General features: G+C 37.5%; 1 protein-coding gene and 1 long non-coding RNA gene across 3 annotated transcripts in view; one reads left to right on the top strand and one right to left on the bottom strand.

The window, feature by feature from the left end:
- Window positions 1–19,492, bottom strand: part of jbug (filamin-type immunoglobulin domains fbug) — a 292,423-nt gene that overhangs the window by 43,377 nt on the left and 229,554 nt on the right. Inside the window, exons 38-41 of one of the 2 annotated variants that reach the window (XM_068230428.1) lie at window positions 6,930–7,169; window positions 1,961–2,104; window positions 1,700–1,880; window positions 1,115–1,116 (exon numbers count right to left, since the gene is read on the bottom strand). In XM_068230428.1, coding sequence (XP_068086529.1) covers window positions 1,115–1,116; window positions 1,700–1,880; window positions 1,961–2,104; window positions 6,930–7,169 — 567 coding nt within the window. Of the gene's footprint in view, window positions 1–1,114; window positions 1,117–1,500; window positions 1,881–1,960; window positions 2,105–6,929; window positions 7,170–19,492 lie in introns of those variants that run through there. The other variant, XM_068230427.1, reaches the window with a different exon arrangement.
- On the top strand, window positions 7,354–18,319 carry LOC136885731 (uncharacterized). Its single transcript, XR_010861600.2, has 3 exons — window positions 7,354–7,553; window positions 7,649–7,858; window positions 18,133–18,319. It is a non-coding gene; the product is annotated as an uncharacterized lncRNA (long non-coding RNA).

The following is a 19,492-nucleotide window of genomic DNA, read 5'->3' on the forward strand; positions in this document are numbered from 1 at the left end:
TTACTCATTAAGCCATTTCATCCCTGCCTTCCCACTATACTTCACCATTTTGGTTTTAGTTTCTTTTATTCCTGCTGCTTTATGCCAATGGAGTTTATTTACCATCCTTTCCACTTCCTCAAGCATAATTTCAGCAACATAATTGTCCTCCTGCCCATGAAGTTTATTGTTTGCAACATCAACAAGATTTTCAAAACATTCCTTCCAACTGTCCCGAAATTGCCTGGGATCTACTATGAGTTCACCTAATTTATCCTTTTTCCCTCCTTTTCTAAGATTCTTTATTCCTGTCCAGAAAGGTTTCCCTAATGCATGACCAAGCCTTTCCAGGTTATTTCTGAATTCTTCCCATGACTCTGTTCTGTTTCTTTTGTCTATGTACAATTCGCTGCCTGCATCAGCCACTTCTAATGCTACTCATGTTGCTCTCACTTCATCATTCCACCATGATGTTCACTCAGTTGTTCGTAGGCATTCCCTTGCTCAGCTTCCCTGTATGCCACGCACCCTCTTTACACATCCTAAAACCGTTTACTGTCCATTGTTTGGAACTTTTCACTCATCATATCCATGTACTTCTCATGCTGGAGATTTTCTAGGCTTATTCGTCTGCAGAGAGATTTCACTTTCTCTGTCCTAGGCCTAGTGATGCTTAGTTCACTGTAGATCAGACGGTTGCCTGTATCATCCAAAATTTCCTGGAATACCTGCACATTGCTAACAAATTTTGGTTATGATATAGTCTATTATGGACCCTCCCATGTGTAGCGGTGAATAGCCTTGTGCTTGAAGAATGTATTCATATCTGCTAAACCCAAAATAGCACAGAAGTCCAGTAAACTCTTCCCATTCCTGTTAGCTTATGTATCCTCCCCACATTCTTCAGTTCCATTTTCAACTCTCGCATTGAAATCACCTAGTAGCACCATCATATCCTTGCTGTTGACCTAGACTACGATATCACTCAATAAACTTGTCAACTTCATCCTCATCTGAACCCTCGCATGGTGAGTAGACTGAGACAATTCTAATCCCAAGTCCTCCAACTGCTAAATGTACCCATATCATTCAGTCATTTATGTTTATTGCAATAGTGTTAATGATGCTAATTTACCTCTTCAAGTAAAATTGTAATCATACTACACAATGAGAGTTTGGGAATTTCAGAACCCCAAGTGTACACAATCAAGGACACGACATGTACCCGTTGCCAGGCCATCTTTCTATGTCTGCCTTTGTGGTTTTTCCCTGGCCCTTGCTGCCGGGTGGTATGCGGAGCATGGGGACAATCCTCCCTGCTCTGTCTCTTATAGAAATAACAGCATGTCTTAGGCACTGTAGCTTGTTTTGGCCATCATGCAGGGGGTCCATTACATAATAGTGTATTACGAACTTGTGAGTTTGCAAGCGGTCAAGAATGGAAACAGAGGAAACATATAATGGAGAAGGGGTTAAGGAATTTCTATTTCCCTATTTAAATATTTTGAATTACTTGGTTCTCGAAATAATGAGCACAAAAGTGTGAATTGCAAATTCTGTATGAGAACAATAATTTTGAAAGTTCCAAGGTTTCGTGTGTAGCCTCACTTAGTGATAATATCCACTTAATGTCTCTATGCTAAAAACACAAAATGAAGTAATGTCCTTTTCTTTGTAAACTTTGGTTGGAAAAAATACCAGTGATTTCCTGAAGACTAACGGTACCTGGGAACCACCGTACGTGATGTTGAAGCGGTAGTTGCCAGGTACAGAGGGACAGAACTCAATGAGGTCTGTATCCTTGTCGTCAGCCCAGCTCTTCACTTCCAGAGGTAGGTCCTGACCCAGCGGACTCGTCACCGTCACGTCCAACTCCGCAAAGCCTGCATCCCTCCTCAGCACTACAACAGTTAGGTTAATCTTTAGATGGCTACAGGCCATGTAATAGAGACCTTGATTAACACCACAAACACACACTTACACTTGAAGGCTATCTTCTCGTTAACGCACACCGTCTTGGAGCCTACATCAGCCACCTTCACTTTGGACGAGTCGTACACCTGACAGTAGTAAGGGGACCCTCGCAACGCCCTAGCTCCTTGAGACACTTCTATCTTGTACGTTCCTGGAAGAACAGATAACATCATTAGCAGAGAGGACAACAGTGCAGAAGGTTGGATTCTTTCACTTTTAACTATTATTTGGACAGAATATTTAAGCAATTTTGGAGCGATCATGAATTGAGAAACACCACCACTTATTGAAGCAAGTGAATCAAATAGAATCAAAGACTGGTTTAAACATTAATTCATCAAAAAACAAAATTTTTGGTCTTCGCTTGTGAGGAATATACAGATATCAACAGTCAGGTAGAAAGAGTAAATTCCTTCAAATATTTCGGCTGCTATGTCGCCAACCAACTGGATTCTGACAAAGAAATAGATACAGTAAAACCTCGTTAATTCAAGTCGTTGGGACTCAAAGATCGGACTTCCGAATTACGTGATTTTGAATTAACCGCAATTCGCAATTCAGAAGTACCAACCCTTGCCGCATTACGAAATATTCTAAGGCCCGTTACTGCATGCATTTAACCTTGATTCACAGTTGCCATGTAAAATGCCATGAAAAAAGAACTATTTCCAAAATGTATCCAAGAAGGTGCATTTACAATGTTCAAATAATGCACTTGGATAAATCACTGACGAACATAACCTCACGCAACGAAAGAAAAAAAATCACACAATTCAAAGACGAGGATAAATTATGCCGGTTCCCCTGTGCAAATGCTTTATTTTTTGGACATCTGTACTGTTTACATTTTTAGATTTAACAGATACTGAGAAAGCAAACCTCTTCAGTAGGGAATTCAGAGATTCAGTAGAAGATTGTCAGGACTTGGAAACCGAAACAGCAGATACAGAGGGAGAGAGACAGAGGGAAACAAGAAGCTTCTCATTCACAAATGAAGATATTTTCAGAGAAATCCAACTGCTTCAGCAAGGAAAAGCAGCAGGAAGTGATCAAATTACTGGGGAGGTATTAAAGACAATGGGGTGGTATATAGTGCCTTATTTAAAATTTCTCTTTGACTATGTCATAAATAATAGTGTGATACCAAAGGAATGGAAGGAATCTATAATAATACCAATTTATAAAGGAAAGGGTGATAAAAGGAAACCAGAGAACTACAGACCCATCATCCTGACCAGTATAGTTTGTAAAATACTGGAGAGTTTAATATCAAAGTACATCAGAGGGATATGTGATGATAAAAATTGGTTCATGAGGAGCCAGTATGGATTTAGAAAGAAATTTTCTTGCGAGGCACAACTGGTGGGATTTCAGCAGGACATATCAGATCAGTTGGATTCAGGAGGCCAGTTAGATTGCATAGCCATAGATCTTTCCAAAGCCTTTGATACAGTGGAACATGGAATATTATTAAAGAAACTGGAGGGAATAGGATTGGACGTAAGGGTTACACGTTGGGTGAAAACATTTCTAAATTCAAGGGTTCAGAAAGTCAAAGTAGGAAATAATGTATCTCAGGAAGAGAAAGTTTGGAAGGGAATTGCACAGGGTAGTATAATCGGTCCGTTACTTTTCTTAATATACGCAAATGATTTAGGGAACAATATAACATCAAAAATAAGATTGTATGCAGATGACATAATTGTTTATAGGGAAATAAATACAATTGAGGATTGTTCAGAATTACAAAGGGACCTTGAGAGTATCCAACAATGGGTTGAAGAAAATAATATGAAGGTTAATGGAGGCAAATCAACTGTTACAATATTTACAAACAGGAGCTTTAAAACTGAATTTGAATATACTTTGGATGAGGTAGTTATCCCAAAAGATGGCAAGTGCAAATACTTAGGTGTGAGATTTGAAATTAATTTGCACTGGAAGGGTCATGTTGATGACGTTGTTGGGAAATCATACAGATCGTTACATGTCATAATGAGGCTACTTAAAGGATGCAACAAAGAATTAAAAGAAAAAAGTTACTTGAGTATGGTTCGTCCATTATTGGAATATGCAAACAGTGCTTGGGATCCTCACCAAGAATACCTAATAAAAGAAATAGATAGTGTGCAGAGGAAAGCAGCAAGATTTGTAACAGAGGATTTCAGGAGAAAGAGTAGTGTATCAGAAATGTTAAAGGAACTTGGGTGGGAAACTTTAAGTAAGAGAAGGGAGAAAACTAGACTTATAGGATTATATAGAGCCTATACAGGAGAAGAAGCATTGGGAGAAATCCGTGAGAGGCTTCAGTTGGAAAATAATTATATCGGCAGGACTGAGCACAAATATAAAATTAGAAGGAATTTTAGCAGAAGCGATTGGGGTAAATTTTCATTCATTGGGAAGGGTGTGAAGGAGTGGAACAGTTTACCAGGGGTAGTGTTTGATCCTTTTCCAAAATCTGTACAGATATTCAAGAAAAGAATAAACAGCAACAGAGAAAATAAATGAAGTGTTAGAGGGCATTCGACCAGTGCAGGTTATTGTAAATTAAAAAAATGTGTGTGAATAAATTAATTCCATCCCCTGGTCTAAGGAGTTTGGACAGCCAAAGTAGGGGACTGCCTGTAGGGGTGAAGTACAGTGGGGACTTCGAGGGCCCTGGGACCGCTACGGTAGCTGTGAAGGCCCTTCAGGAACTCTGAAAAGTGGTGGCAAAAGGGGCTCTGGTTAAGACGCAGCAGGTCGTTATGCTACTTAGGATCCAGAACGGGTTTAAAAAAAAAATAGTAAATAAATAAATGCAATGTAAATATTAATCTTATACCAGTTGTATAGTATCATTTGAAGTAATTCCACATACTGTATATCAGTTGACCACTCCTCCACTAACAGTGTCCCAGTCCAGGTTTTTTTTCTACAATACTGCATTGGATTGTGTACTTCCATCTCAATCGTGGTCGTCCACGGCCTCTCCTTCCTTGCATTTGCATTTCCATCACCTTTTCTGGCATTCTTTCGTCGCTCATTCGCTTTATGTGCCCAAACGATCTTAGTCAGCTCTTCTCTATTCTATCATTCATTTTCTCCACTCCAATTTCTTCCCGGATTTTCTCATTCTTTATTTCGTCTCTTCTACTCTTCCGGATCATACTCCTCAAGAACTTCATTTCGGCTGCCTGTATTCGACTGTCATTGTCCAAGTTTCTGCTCCGTAAGTTGTTATGGGTACGTAATACATCTTGTACATAGTATCCTTTGCTTCCATTGGCACATCTTTGTCCCATAACATGTTTCTTATACTATGATAGAAACAACTTCCAGCTTGAATCCTCTTAGTATTCTCAGCATCCAGTCGAGCATTCTCCATTAATTCACTCCCCAGGTATTTGAACGTCTCCAGGGGCTTGGCTGCAAGTCTAATCTGACCTTTCCCTTCTTTCTCCCCTCTAGTCATAACAAGATTTTTACTCTTTTCTGCACTTATTTTCAATCCACATTCTTCGATCTTCCCATTCACCACATCCAACTGTTCTTGAACCTTCCTGTTGTCTTCTCCCCAAATCACAATATCGTCTGCAAATAACATGTTCATTTCTCTTCCTCCATATGATGCTTTTGCTGTTCTCATGATGTCATCCATTACTATTGTAAACAGGATTGGTGATAGAACACTTCGCTGTCTCAGCCTGTCGTATGTCCTCCGCTCTCTTTGCTCAGCGCCAGCCAGCCGCACGCACGCAAGCGTGGATCATTCGAGACTCGACACGCAGTCTTCAGTGCGCGTGTCTGTTAGGTCATGTGCAGTATATAAGGAGCTCCCTGTCTGTCACTTATGAGGATTCTCCCCAGTGTCCTGCTCCAGAATACACTGAACGTCGAACATGGAGGCTACTCCTCTTAAAAATGTGTCTCAACCAGGTGGACGGAATTCTGGTAGTATGAGGTTTCACCTCAGGTCACTGTTCCACTTTCCAGTTCCTTCATCCTGGTCGAGCCCCGATGTTGTATGCCACACATCCCAAGCTCACTCAAGCTCCGACACACACATTAGATTCTCTAATTGTGAACATAGCTTTCATTTAGTACAAGCTTATGAACTCAGACACTTCAAGTTAGAAGGAACTCTCTTAGCTAATCTATGCTAGTGCAAATGATAGTTCTTGGGAAAGATATAGTTCGTGATAGTTGAAAACTATCTTTTCAAGATAGCAGTGAGTGTAAATACATTCAGAGTGTACACAGTGTACAGAAACAGAAACTCTCTCAAGATTAATCATCTACTTTGCTTCAAGACAATTTTATGTTTTATTCTTGTACATACTGTAGAATTCTGTGTGAAGCAAATAAATAAGTTGTGTTCTTGTAAACCTTATCTTGTTTACAACACAACTCACTAGTAATTTTGAACCAACTTGTCCTGCCAACTTGTGTTTGCAGGCAACTACAACATTCCTTGTACATTGCCATGAGCATTTTTATTAATCCCTGTCCAATTCCTTTTTGCACCAGACTGTCCCAAACTTTAGTCCTGGGGACAATGTCATATGCCTTTTCAATGACAATGAATGTCATCACCATATCATTCCCATATTCCCATTGCTTTTCCATTAGTTGTTTCATAACAAAAATGAGCTCTATTGTTGATCTTCCACTTCTGAAACCAAACTGATTTTTCTGTATCTGATTTTCAACCCTCAAACCTATCCTACTTTCCAGTATCCTTTCCATTATCTTAGCAACATGGGATATTAGAGCAATTCCTCTGTAGTTCTTCAAAACTTTCTTATCACCTTTCTTGAAAATTGGGATGATTATTCCTTTTTGCCAATCCTCAGAGACCTCCTTATTCTCCCAGACAACATTCAAGACTGGATGAGAATATGGAGCTATTCACCTGACATAGCACATTCAAGAAGAAGGATATTGTATTTCTGGTAAATATAACTGACCTTTGGGACTGTTTGTGCACTTACCTGCAGTTACAGCAGTAAACTCTGCTAAGAGGTTGCCATCCTTCTGCTGGTAGCAGCGGACAGGTACGGCCGACCCGTGCGGTCCGGTGATGAGCACGTCAAACTCCTTGGATGGATGTCCTAGCGTCTCGATGACGAACGTCGTCACCTTGCCTGCACGGGACTGATAGAGTCCCAGACCGGTAGCAATCACATCCTGGCCCACAGCTGGGTTCTTGACGGCCACTTCGAATGGGCAACCTTCAATTCCAGAAAGTCACATTAGCAGCAATTCAGAGGGAAATATTCCTTAAACTAATGCACTTTTAAACATACATATTCTCCATAAACACATGAGCACCACACTGTCACTGATTAGATTATTGCTATCACATTCCAATGTACTCACTGATAAGATTACTGCTGTCAACTACCAGGCAAATACCAAGAAACCACAACTTAAGATATTAGTCATAATTGTTTTTGTGCAACTTGCTAACACTAGTATAACAAAAAAGCATGGAGGTGGTTTAGTGCTACACTACTTACAATGTCTTACATACAGGAAACTGAAGAAGTGTTCTGAGTTTCACTGCTCTAGAAAAGTAACTTCAGGTAAAGAAGAAAATATAATGTTCCTGAAAGGTAACGCTGTCTCAGCAAGTTGTGAGTTGAGAATTATAAGCTCTAGCATGGCACTGGCAGGAAGACAGTGACAGGTCTGTTGTTTCTACTTCCAGGTGTCAACCTCTTGAGAGATCTTCAGTACTGATGTGGGAAGTGTAGGATGATAAAGCAGGTAAAGACAGGAAAGATAAAGATTAATACAGGTGGTAAAACACAAAAGGAGAAAAGGACCCAAGAACGACAGGTTAGCACTGGAGGAAGAAGAAACACGAAGAAATGAATCAACTGGAACTGATGAGGAGAGAAGCTATCTATTTGAAAATGTGAGTGTTCTTATGGCTGTCCTAGTCTTCTCTGCATTCCATTCTTTATATATATGACACGAGGGGAACACTTTCACCACCAGCTGGGCTCTGCATCACTTCTGAAGAAGACAGATCATCTTCCATTCAAAAACAAGTACACTCCTCTAGCCCAAGGCTGCTGTGACACCAACAGGAAAATTCTGGTCTGCTAAGTTGATACCGACTTGGCACACGTTGAGGTAAATGACAATGACCACACTGGAGCAAACTGCTGCTATAGTATCAGTGAAATTACAGTGTTTAAATTTGTGGTCACCTCATGCACTTTTTTTTTTTGACTGTGAAATTTGTGAATCTGAATGGCATTCACTGAGAAATTAGCTGACACCAGACAAAATGTCCAGTTTTATATGATTCATTGCATGAGAATTATATGTCACTAAAAAGGATTTGAAAAAATTTCTACCCATAAGGGAATTGAAACAGGTTAAAACCTGAAAATTAAAATATCCATTTCTCAAATCGTTTGCTGTTACAAAGTTGAAATTTCACAGAATGGTTGGTCTCTTTATGTCCCAGATCTTAAGTAAGATAAGGTTTTCAGAAATTCCACCCCTCTGGGGATTGAAATCAAAAAACATTAGGCCTAATATTAATTCCTCAAAAGTTGTTTGAGACACAAACTTGAAATTTCATATGATAGTTGTTGACTTTTGTCTTAGAAGTTACTTACAGAATACTTTTAAATAATCCTCCTGTAAGAGGTGGGGTGGATCCCAAAACAAAAGTACAACAAAACGACAGTTTTCTTGCTTAGCACATTGTAAATTCAAAGTCCCAGTTCCCATCATATTAAATTTCACAAATTTCACTATTACTACATAGTACAATCACACTGTTCCTTGTCATCCCTCATGAATGTGATAAGAGCCCTCACCAGGAGGCAGGTTGGGGACAGGAAAAGATGTTGAATTCCTAAATTTCAACTTTGGGGAGCAAGCCATCAGCCTCAGTGAAGTTTAGTTTTGCTTGCTGAATAACCCACTTAATCTGCCTATGTTTCACATTCCAGTCAGAAATATATTCTCTGTAGAGTTCTACAGTGAATGTTGATAAACTTAACCCACGGAACATCCAAATTGGAAGACCCAGAGACAACATAAGTTTAAATTGCCTAAAATTTGCTGATGACCTTGTGTTCTTGTCCAACAATATTCAGGAAACCAGACAAGTTATATCACTACAGGAAATAGCACAGAAAATTTGTTTTGGAATATCCTTAGAAAAGGCAGTAATCATGTTAACTGACCCACAACTCATAAACAAAATTGCTATAGGAAACCAAGAAATCAAAACAGAATAAATAAATTGACCAAAGAACAATATTTTAGCATAAGGTGACAATATGTCACCAAGAATACCTACAACAAAAAGTGCCTGTCAATAGCAACAAAATTAAAACATTACAAAACAGTCACTCAACCAAAAATAACATACACAAGTGATATTGGATGCGATCGATTTACCTTTGGCATCGTTTCCGTGCTATGTGCACTAGTGAGCTGCTAACTTTTTATTTTAATGGTTTAATTCCATTAACAATGTTTTTTCACGTCAACTGTTCTAAGAATTCTATAGGAGCACAATTACTTATCCAATTATATTGAATTGTATTATATTTATCTATATACTTACTTTCCCGCGACCGAGGAAAATTACTGGATCTTCAAGCTATTCTCCATTTTACTTTGGCGTTTGAAACCACAGTGCCTGATATTGAATGTGTCGTGCTGATCACCGGGAGCTGGCAAGTTGCTTCAATGGACCTACTCGTCTTCAACTCCTGCACGATTATGGATCTTTGTATGTGTTCGATTGTGATGTGACTTTGTGCCTGACAGTGTTTAAAAACTGGCTCATTTAACCGTTCTCCACCATTCGTAAACATTGTGGGACTTTGCCTAGCGCTGCGTGTGCCATGCTGCCGCTCAGAGAATTGCGCACTGTTTTCTTTTGAGTGACTTGCATTTTACTCCTTCTGAGTTTTACAGTGTCTACCCGCATTCATTTTTATATCGCCTCTTCTACTGATCCGGAGTGTACTTAATCTTTTCCTTTTCCTATGCATTGTTTTTCATGTTTTAATCGGCTGATGATGACCTGGACTAGGGTCGAAACCGGTACCATTTCTACTTATTATTAAATGGGAATGTAATTTACTACATTTCTTATTCTTTTGTATTGAATAGGTTGAATCTATTTATCAATTATTTCAATTTTAACTGTAATATTCTTCAATACGGAACAATGAAATTTTTAACTTTAAAAGCAGTTGTTAACCCGTTAAAAATAAAGACTGAAGTAAATTATATCTTAATTTTAATGTTATATATGGAAATTAAGTAAGAATGTGATACACCTCAAGATATGGCAGAGTACAACACTGATCTCAGAGGATATTTCATATCTTCTCGCGTCTAGTTAAATTTCGGAAAGGCTATTTACATGTAAATTTTACGCGAGGTGGTTATCATTTCTCTACATGCGTTTCAAGTATGTTTCATGATACATATACGGTTAGGTTAGGCAGCGCTGTTTGAAGAAGAAAACTGAGGTATTTGCCAATGAAACCTCTGGAGTAATACCGTATTTCTCCGAATCAAAGACTTTTTTCTCAGAATCTCCTGCGAAAACTCAAGGGTTGTTGCATTCGCGGCCTAACAGTAAGTTAATTAATACCGGTACCACTGGCAACTACCACGGTAACCACGCTGCTTCTTTTCACACGTGCACAGAACTCATTGACAATAAACGACCACCTCTTTACTATACATCGCTAGCCGCGACAACTGGTTATACAGTGCCTTTGTGTAACGTCACGGGATCTAGGAAATAGTGAAGAGAGAATGGCATTCTATTAGCCACTACAAAAACGTTTGTCAAATCTGCAGAATGGCATCAAAACATGCGACCCTTCGAATTCTTAGAAAGACCATGGCTACTCAGTGGCAGAGTTATAACGCGTCTATTGTACTTGGTGCTTAGTACAATTAAGTTTTATAGACAGCAGGAATATTTTGGTGATGGATAGTCGTATTGTAAAGATACGTGGAAAAGGTATTGCCGGCAAATTTTCAACGGGTTCTAGTCGATATTATGATGCTAATTTTAAGTTAATGGTTATTAACCTCTTAACACGAAAGCCCGAGTATACTCGGGGTTTTATATATTTATATAAAATAAAATCCCGAGTATACTCGGGAATGTCGCTCATTGGTCGGTACCTAATTTAAAAGCCCGAATATACTCTCGTTTCTTGTTGTTTCTCAATATTTCCGCCAGGTGTTTATGAAATTATTACTTTAGGGTCCTATTTTTGCCAACAGATGTCTCTGACTCAACCGTAGTCGATGTCGGTGACTCAGGCAGTTCGTTTTCGCGGCTTTCCAGCGATGTAGCATTGTGTGTTGATCCTTGTTTTAGGGCATTTCACACAGCCACAAGCATTTGAACAGTATTGAGTGTAATGTTGTATTACTTGCCATCTGTTTAGTGCTGTGTTATTTATTTTAGAACCCGTAAAAAATATCACGAGTATACTTGGGATTTTAAAGCAGGAACTTTTTGGTGGCTTACATTTCATTGTTAAGTTTGAAAAGTGTATTTTTATTGTTACCACTGTCATTAGTTTTCAATAAATAGCCCATTTTAACAATAAAAAAATTAGGTAAAAAAAGATCACAATTTTGTAAATAATTGGTATGTTAAGAGGTTAAACACTCGGAAATGTAGCATAATTGTGCAGCGGCAAGAAAATACAGCGTAGGCCTAACTAAAGCCAATATTTGGTGTTAGCGTGAAGACAAAGAGCTAAAAAAAAATGTGTACTGTACAAAAAATGCATTCAGTGGTCCGCAACAAGGACGCTTTAAAGAAGTCGAAGATGAAATTGTGAGGTATGTGCACGAAAAATGCAAGGGTGGAATGGCCATACCGTGGCGCAATAAACTCGTTCGTTGGCTTTCAACGTCCACGATTAGGCCTATACATCGCTAGCCGCTGAATTTGGCCGAACCCGGCAAGCGAGACGTGCGTGTAGCGGTAGCCGGTTATATCTGACGCTGCGTAAAAGTAACAGTTTTATAGACAGCAAGAATAATTTCCTGATGGATCGATGCATTGTAGAGACGCATGGAATAGGTATTCCTGGCAAATTTTCAACGGGTTCTCTTCGGTATTATTATGCCAATTTTAAGTTAATGGTCCTTAAAACCGCTGAAATAAAGAATTATTGTGCAGCTGCAAGAAAAAGAAAGAAGTATGGCATGACGAAAGTCAATGTTCGGCGTCTAAAAATAGTCTAAAAATGCGTAGGCCTACTGTACTACAAGGCATTCATATGATTTTACAAAGTACTTTTTGAGCCTGATTTAAAGTTTTGAAGGAAAAAGTGGGGTTCATCTTGGATTTGGAGATATACGGTACTATATTTTTTCAGAATGAAGTTAAACATACACTTGCACGTAGTATTGGATTTCGAAAAATAATAAACAAGTAAGCCATAGTGTGGATATCATCTGCGGAAACGCAAATTTTGAACAAACTGATTGCCGTTTCATACAGATTTTAATGTGCATGAGGGGTTTTCCGACTTTTATACAAAATCGGACATAACGACAATCCCGTATAGCGAGTAAAATTTTTGCTGTTACGAACTCTCGCTATAACGAAGTTCTACTGTATTTATAACACTTATTGTCTCAAAACTCGACTGTTGCTATACGAGGCTACAAGGCTAAAAATTACACATCTCTATTCCCTCACAGGAAGTACGTGCGTGAGATGATCGGTCTCTGATAAGCCTTCCGAAAATAGTATGAACTCGTGCTCAACATGTGTGAATCAGACATGCACTTAGATACCATTACTTAGTGAATGCAGAGATTTGCACCCACACGATTATGCTAAGGGCAATGCTAATTTTATCAAATAATAAATTAAAATTTGCCAGAATTGTCTCCAAATGGCTCTTAAAAACTAAAGAAAAGTCGCTAGTCCCTATCTTGGAATTCTAACATTAAATTACTACAAAGACTCCAAATCTAGCGACTTGTCTCTAGAATGGACTCGACTGATGTGAACGAACACGAATACAGCATGCGAGAACGAGAGATTGACAATCTATACAAGCGTCATGGTATACAAGTTTGCATTTCTCGTATTAATAAAGGTTGATATTTCATTTGAAAACGGCCAATGAGGGAACGACTTCTGGCCACTGACGTACAGAGCTGAAATAGCAAGATGTGAAAACAAATGTTTGAAGTTAACAAAAAAAGAATAAGCTAAAATCATTGGGAAAGTTGGCACGTATGCATTTGTTTTGGAAATTTGATTTATAATACATACATACTTTTATGGGTTTTATGGGTTTTCCTTCAATAACACAGTATATCAACAAAGTGGTCTCCCTATGGGATCTCCAGCATCAGGTATCCTTGCTGAAATATATATGGATCACTTAGAAAAACATAAAATTTTAAACGACGAATAAGGTATCATTATCTGGCTAAGGTTTGTCGATGACATCTTTGCAATTATAGATGAACAAATCAATAGTAGCACTAATTTATTACATCAAATTAACAGTTTAGACCCTTTCATAAAATTTATGTTAAAAACGGAGAACAATTAAAAAACTAAATTTCCTTGATTTAACAGTTGAAAGGAAAGAAGAAAAGTTATCCTTTATAATCTTTAGAAAACCGACTCAAACTATAAATACCATACGAAAAGATTCGTACCATCCTGAGGCACATAAAAGAAGTTGAATAGAGCCTTTAACATTCCCTTGTCCAAAAACGATCTCCAAAAAGAAATTAATCTCATTTACAAAATAGCGATAAACAATGGATACACCAAACACTACATAGATAGATTAATGAATAAAATTAAGAATAAACCTCAAACACAGCTGATAAAAGAACATAAAAAAAAAGAAAAACTTTTACTTATGATAATGGGAATATATACCAGATAACAAATATTTTTAAGAAACTAATTTTAAAATTGCTTTTCGCACCAGTAACAACAATCAACATTTAATTTTCAATTACCAAAGCATTGCAAGTAATAACAAATATTTAAATTCGGGGATATATAGGCTTAAATGCTCAAATTGTGCCAATTCATTCATCGGACAAACAGGCCGTAATTTCTTAGTAAGATATCAAGAACATACTAATGCTGAAAAACATAGGAAGTACTCGGCCAAGAGTCTTCATATGGCCGAATATAAACACAGTTTTACATCAACAGAAAGGGACTTGACCATTCTGCGAACGTTAAACAAAGGCAAATTAATGAATATTCTTGAAAATATCTATACTGTATTGAGATTGATCACAAACAAAATCTCAGCCAGAATATTAACGAAATCACAGAAAATATCAATATATTATTACAAGAGGCGTCCGGCTCCATGGCTATATGGTTAGCATGCTGGCCTTTGGTTAGAGGGGTCCCGGGTTCGATTCCCGGAAGGGTCGGGAATTTTAATCATCATTGGTTAATTTCGTCGGCTCAAGGTCTGGGTGTATGTGTCGTCTTCATCATCATTTCATCCTCATCACGACGCACAGGTCGCCTATGGGAGTCAAATCAAAAGATCTGCACCTGGCGAGCCGAACATGTCCTCGGACACTCCCGGCACCAAAAGCCATACGCCATTTCATTTCATTAGAAGAGGCTAACCGAACTAGACTCATCTAGAAAAACCAACAAAAAGGATCCCAAAAAACAACCAACACAACTCCTTCCGATTAGCTCCACCCTACACAATATTGCCCCTACCTTTCCTTCCATTTCCCCTAGCCTATCACAGCGCCATTCCTCAGCTCCACCCTACACAACATTCCACCCGCTTTCCTCACTTCACCTACCTCTCCTTCCGCTATTCCCCGCCCACCGCAAGTGCCTCACACACGTACACAGAACTCAGTCAGTTAACGATATGGCATAAGGGAGGACGTCAAATACGACACGATCGACTATAAGGTAATCAACTCCATTATCCTTTTATTCTCATGAACATACATTTTCACAAGGTTTTCTCCTTTAAAATATCCTCCGTTTTACTCATTTTCTTCTTGTTTCAGACTCATTTTAATAGTCCAACTGCAACTCAACTTCAACTATGGTTGTTTTATCAAGAGTTCCCCCGATAACTATACGTTAAGAAAATCTTGTACATCTCTAATTTTAGATCCAAGATTTATAAATACACACTTCTTCAATATAAAGAAGAACCCTTACGCCGATTTTACTTCGTCACTTGGACACTGACTTGTTGAAATTTTAACCAGCATGAATGAACATTTTATTTTATCATCATAGCTATCATATGTTTTAATTGTCTTGCCATTTTGTCAAATCTTTCAGCTGAAGATGTTCCATAATCAGAACGAAACATGTCCTAGAGATTAAGCTGGTTTAGATCATGTAGTTAATAAAACTATTATATAGAAATTGATAATTATTGGAAGGTGGGAACCTACTTATAACGTAACCTTAGTTTTATGGGTTCCAGTGTGTAAATGTTTTCATAGTATGAACAGGGTTGTAGTCGAAACAGAAATAAACTTCCTCATGAAATGACAAAATTAAATAGATACCCATGTTTCAAATTGAAGTTATTTTTCAAAGTTTTACATTTTGGAGAGTCTACTGTCGACTGAGGCTGTAAAATACACCCTCACTTCATACATCAAATGGTTCTGGGGAATGATTATTCATTTTATTTTCTAACACGCATTTGAACCCCATACAGAAGAATTTGAATGCCTACCTTATTTAACATCTAAGATGTAAAAGCGATCAGCCTGTGAAATTTAGATGTCGGACAGTAATGTGGTGAATGTGTTTTAGGTGGTGATTGGTTTCAAAATATTTCATAACATTGAGGACATAGAAGACCACCCTATATGAACAATTTTAATGTATCTAAACCCCTTAGGCGAGAAATATTTTGAAGTATGTGATATTTTACATCTAGGACATAAACCAAGAACCTTCTCATGAAACTACAAATTTGTACGTCACACGGTTTTGGAGGGATAAATAATTTAGCTTGCGGAGATAACCCCATTTAACACCTTAGGGGTGGAATGTTTGAAAAAGGTTCCTATTTCATACCTAGGATTTAAAATATATACCGCTGTTTAGAATTGTGTCTTCGTACTTTAAACGGTTTCGGAGGAAGGAATGACTATATTTGTTTTTGACCTCCCCATTTACCTCTCTGAAGGGTTAAATTTGTTTCAACCTTTCTGTTACTTAATACCTAAGATACGATTTGAAATTTTAACTTCGTAATTCAAAACAGTTTCATACAAGTGAATATTTTTGTCATCATTCCTCAACCCCCAGTGAAAACCCCTTAGAGGTGTTTTGTTTGAAGACCACTTCATATTTAAAATCTACAGCATACGAAGCACCGATCTCTGATAAAAATAGAGATGAAACCTCCTTTATTATTTAGGCCTATTGTATGGGAGCTTTAAATCTTGAAATATTAGACATTCACTCCACATTAATGGTATACAGTCCTAAAAGAATGTTCCTCCAGTTGTGTATCAAGTTCAAGATTATTTCCGTTAAACCCTTGCCTGTTGTGGAGACTTACTTTTACAACTTCAACAACTTCTACATGATCCCAATCCTTACACGTGAAATATTTTGAATTATATCATATTTGAAACCTACAACATCCAAAGTTCTTGTAACAATTAAAACTCAAATGTCAAACGGTTTGGAGGGGTGAATAATGTTGTCATCATAAGTCGTCACCCCCCAGCCAAAACCTCTTAGAGGTGTATTGTTTTAAGACCTTTTCTTATTTAAAATTTAAAACATATTGGAACAACCATCATGTCAAATTCTAACCTCGTATGTCAAATGGTTTTAGACAAATAAATATGTCTGTCGTTGGATATCACCCCTTAGAGGTGCATTGTTTTAAGACCAATTTTTATTTAAAATCCAAGGCATTGAGGAGTAACCACCATGTGGAAATTTAACCTCGTTTAACCTCGTATGTCAAGCAATTTGAGAGAAAATGATATTTTTGTAATCAGGCCTCACCCCTGTATTGCTTTAAGAACAATTTTTATTTAAAAATCTATTAGATATAGGAGCAACCATCACATAAAATTTCAACCTCTGTTTCACAGAAAGGGAAGCACTGATTGTTGTGCAATTTCAACATTGTCTGGTCAATGGTTTCGGAGGAATGAATATTTTGGTTTTTAGGTTTTTACCCCCGTTTCATCTCCTTACAGGCAGAATTCTTTGAAACCCTTCCTTAGTGGGTGCCTATTGCCTTATATATATATATATATATGTATATACCAATGTTTACGTCTCTAACGTCTTCAGGTTTAGAGATATCAGTGTCCTCATAAAAAGAGTTTAACTCTTTCTTCACTTCTTTCGCCCCAAACCCTGCCTTGGATTTTCAGGAAACCAAAAAATACCTGTTTCTTTATTCTTAAAGGAGATTCCAAATACCAATTTTCACATCTGTAACATCTTCAGTTTTTGAGATATGCCGTAGATTTACTCGTTTTAAAAATTCACCCCCTTTTCACACTCCCCCTTCCCCTTAAGTGCATTTTCCAAAAACAAAAAATATTTATATCTTTAATTTTAAAAGAGATCCCAATTACCAATTTTCATGTCTGTAATATCTTCAGTTTTTAATATATAAGTAACCTCATATAAAGGATTGAACCCCTCTTTCACCTCTTTTCACACCCCTTAAGAGGATTTTTAGAAAGAAAGAAAAAAAAAATGAGTTATTTATTTTTAAAGGAGATTCCAAATACCAAATTTTACGTCTCTAAACTGTCAGGTTTTGGAGATATAGCAATACTCATTTAAACAATTCACCCCCCTTTTCACCCCTTTAGAGACGGAATATCTAAAAATCCTCTCTTAGCGAGCATCTACACTGTAATATAAATAAATATAAATAAATCCCAAAAATGTCATGGCTCGGCGATAATGAATCAGTCTGTCAGTACATGTTATTTTACATAGGCCTATTTATAGACTAGCAGTTACCTGCGGCTTCACTCACGTGGATTTCGTAATTTGATAAAAGTAATCGTTCCTCGGTACTGTTCTAAGACATTATCTGAAAATCCCTACTAAAGTATAAAATCTTACCGAAAAATTTACTTTCATTTACCCAAGAAATTCTTTGTAAACTGGAACTTTTTTTAATGTTTCAGATTAACGTTGGCTGTCAAGAGGGAACCGTTTGCAACTGAAGAACTTAAAGCAGCTCAGGGACGCATCTTTTTACAGTACCTACTCTACAAAGTATATTTTGATATAAAGATGTTCATCAGTAAAATTTCAACTTCATGTACCATGTATAATAGATATAAAAATTAAATAAAAAGTGACTTGCCTTCTCATGAGAGATACAGTGTTCATAACTGTGTTATAGTACGCACACGCCATGACTTATTTTGAATGACTGTGACAACACTGAGGCCAGACATGATGCAAGCTCTATGGAAAAGTAACTTGCCTTCATCACAGTTAGTCAATAGCAACATTTACACAGTCTTGGTTTTAATTCTTCTACATAAGTAAGAATACTTCTACGAGCCCTGGTTACCATAAAGGAAGGTTCTGTCCTCACCCTTACTTCTGGTATAACTTCACACCAATTTTATATACTTTTATTTCTTGAACATAGGTACTAGCAATTGAATCACAACCATAATAATAATAATAATAATAATAATAATAATAATAATAATAATAATAATAATAATAATAATATACGAAAAAATTAAAAACTTTGATTCGCTACTTCATGTTCTAAGGCGAGAAATGAAAAAGGCTTTTCTTCATCTGGTGAGGAGTACAGAACAGTGATAACAGAGATTGCAAAGTAGAGTTGATGCTTTGGTGTGTTAAATATGCCATTGTTCCATAGCAGATGCCACCACTGTGAATGATTCAAGTTGGTGTGGGAAGTCCTTTAACCTTCACTCCCAAATGATTTCCCCTTCATTTTGTACATTTCCAATAGCAATCTCTGAATCCAAAAAGTCCATTAAAACCATCAGCAAAAGAGTACTTCAACGTTGAGCCTTCCTGCCTTACAGTCTCTTGTCCACACACTCACCTGTCTTCGATGATTTACATACAATAACTTAAGCAAATAATTTAAACTATAACATTTCCGAAAGTGTGAAATGATGCATAACCAAGATTGTCTCACTTGTATCTCTGTTTGCCTGATCTGGATATTTGGTTTGTGGAGCGTGATTCTGAAGACTTGACCAGAGTTCAAATTATCTTCTATCGATCCTCCAGGTTTACTTGTATTACAGCGTGTAGGATTTTGTTTCGCATGACGAGCTGGAGATATTTACGATATGCCCAGTCGATGAGACCTGACACCTCCACATTTTTAAAGCTTGGATCTTGTTTGTAGATGCCAAGAGTCTATCTCTCAACACCATGCATAGCATCTTCAGTCTGGAAGGCATTTAGTTTTCATAAAAGCAGTGCTTTCTCTCTTAAAGTGGACCCTAGAGTGACTCTCTCTAACGGTTGGTTGTTTACTGTGAG

The sequence above is a fragment of the Anabrus simplex genome, chromosome 14 (genome assembly GCF_040414725.1).
Source record: "Anabrus simplex isolate iqAnaSimp1 chromosome 14, ASM4041472v1, whole genome shotgun sequence".
Taxonomy (NCBI): Eukaryota; Metazoa; Arthropoda; class Insecta; order Orthoptera; family Tettigoniidae; genus Anabrus; species Anabrus simplex.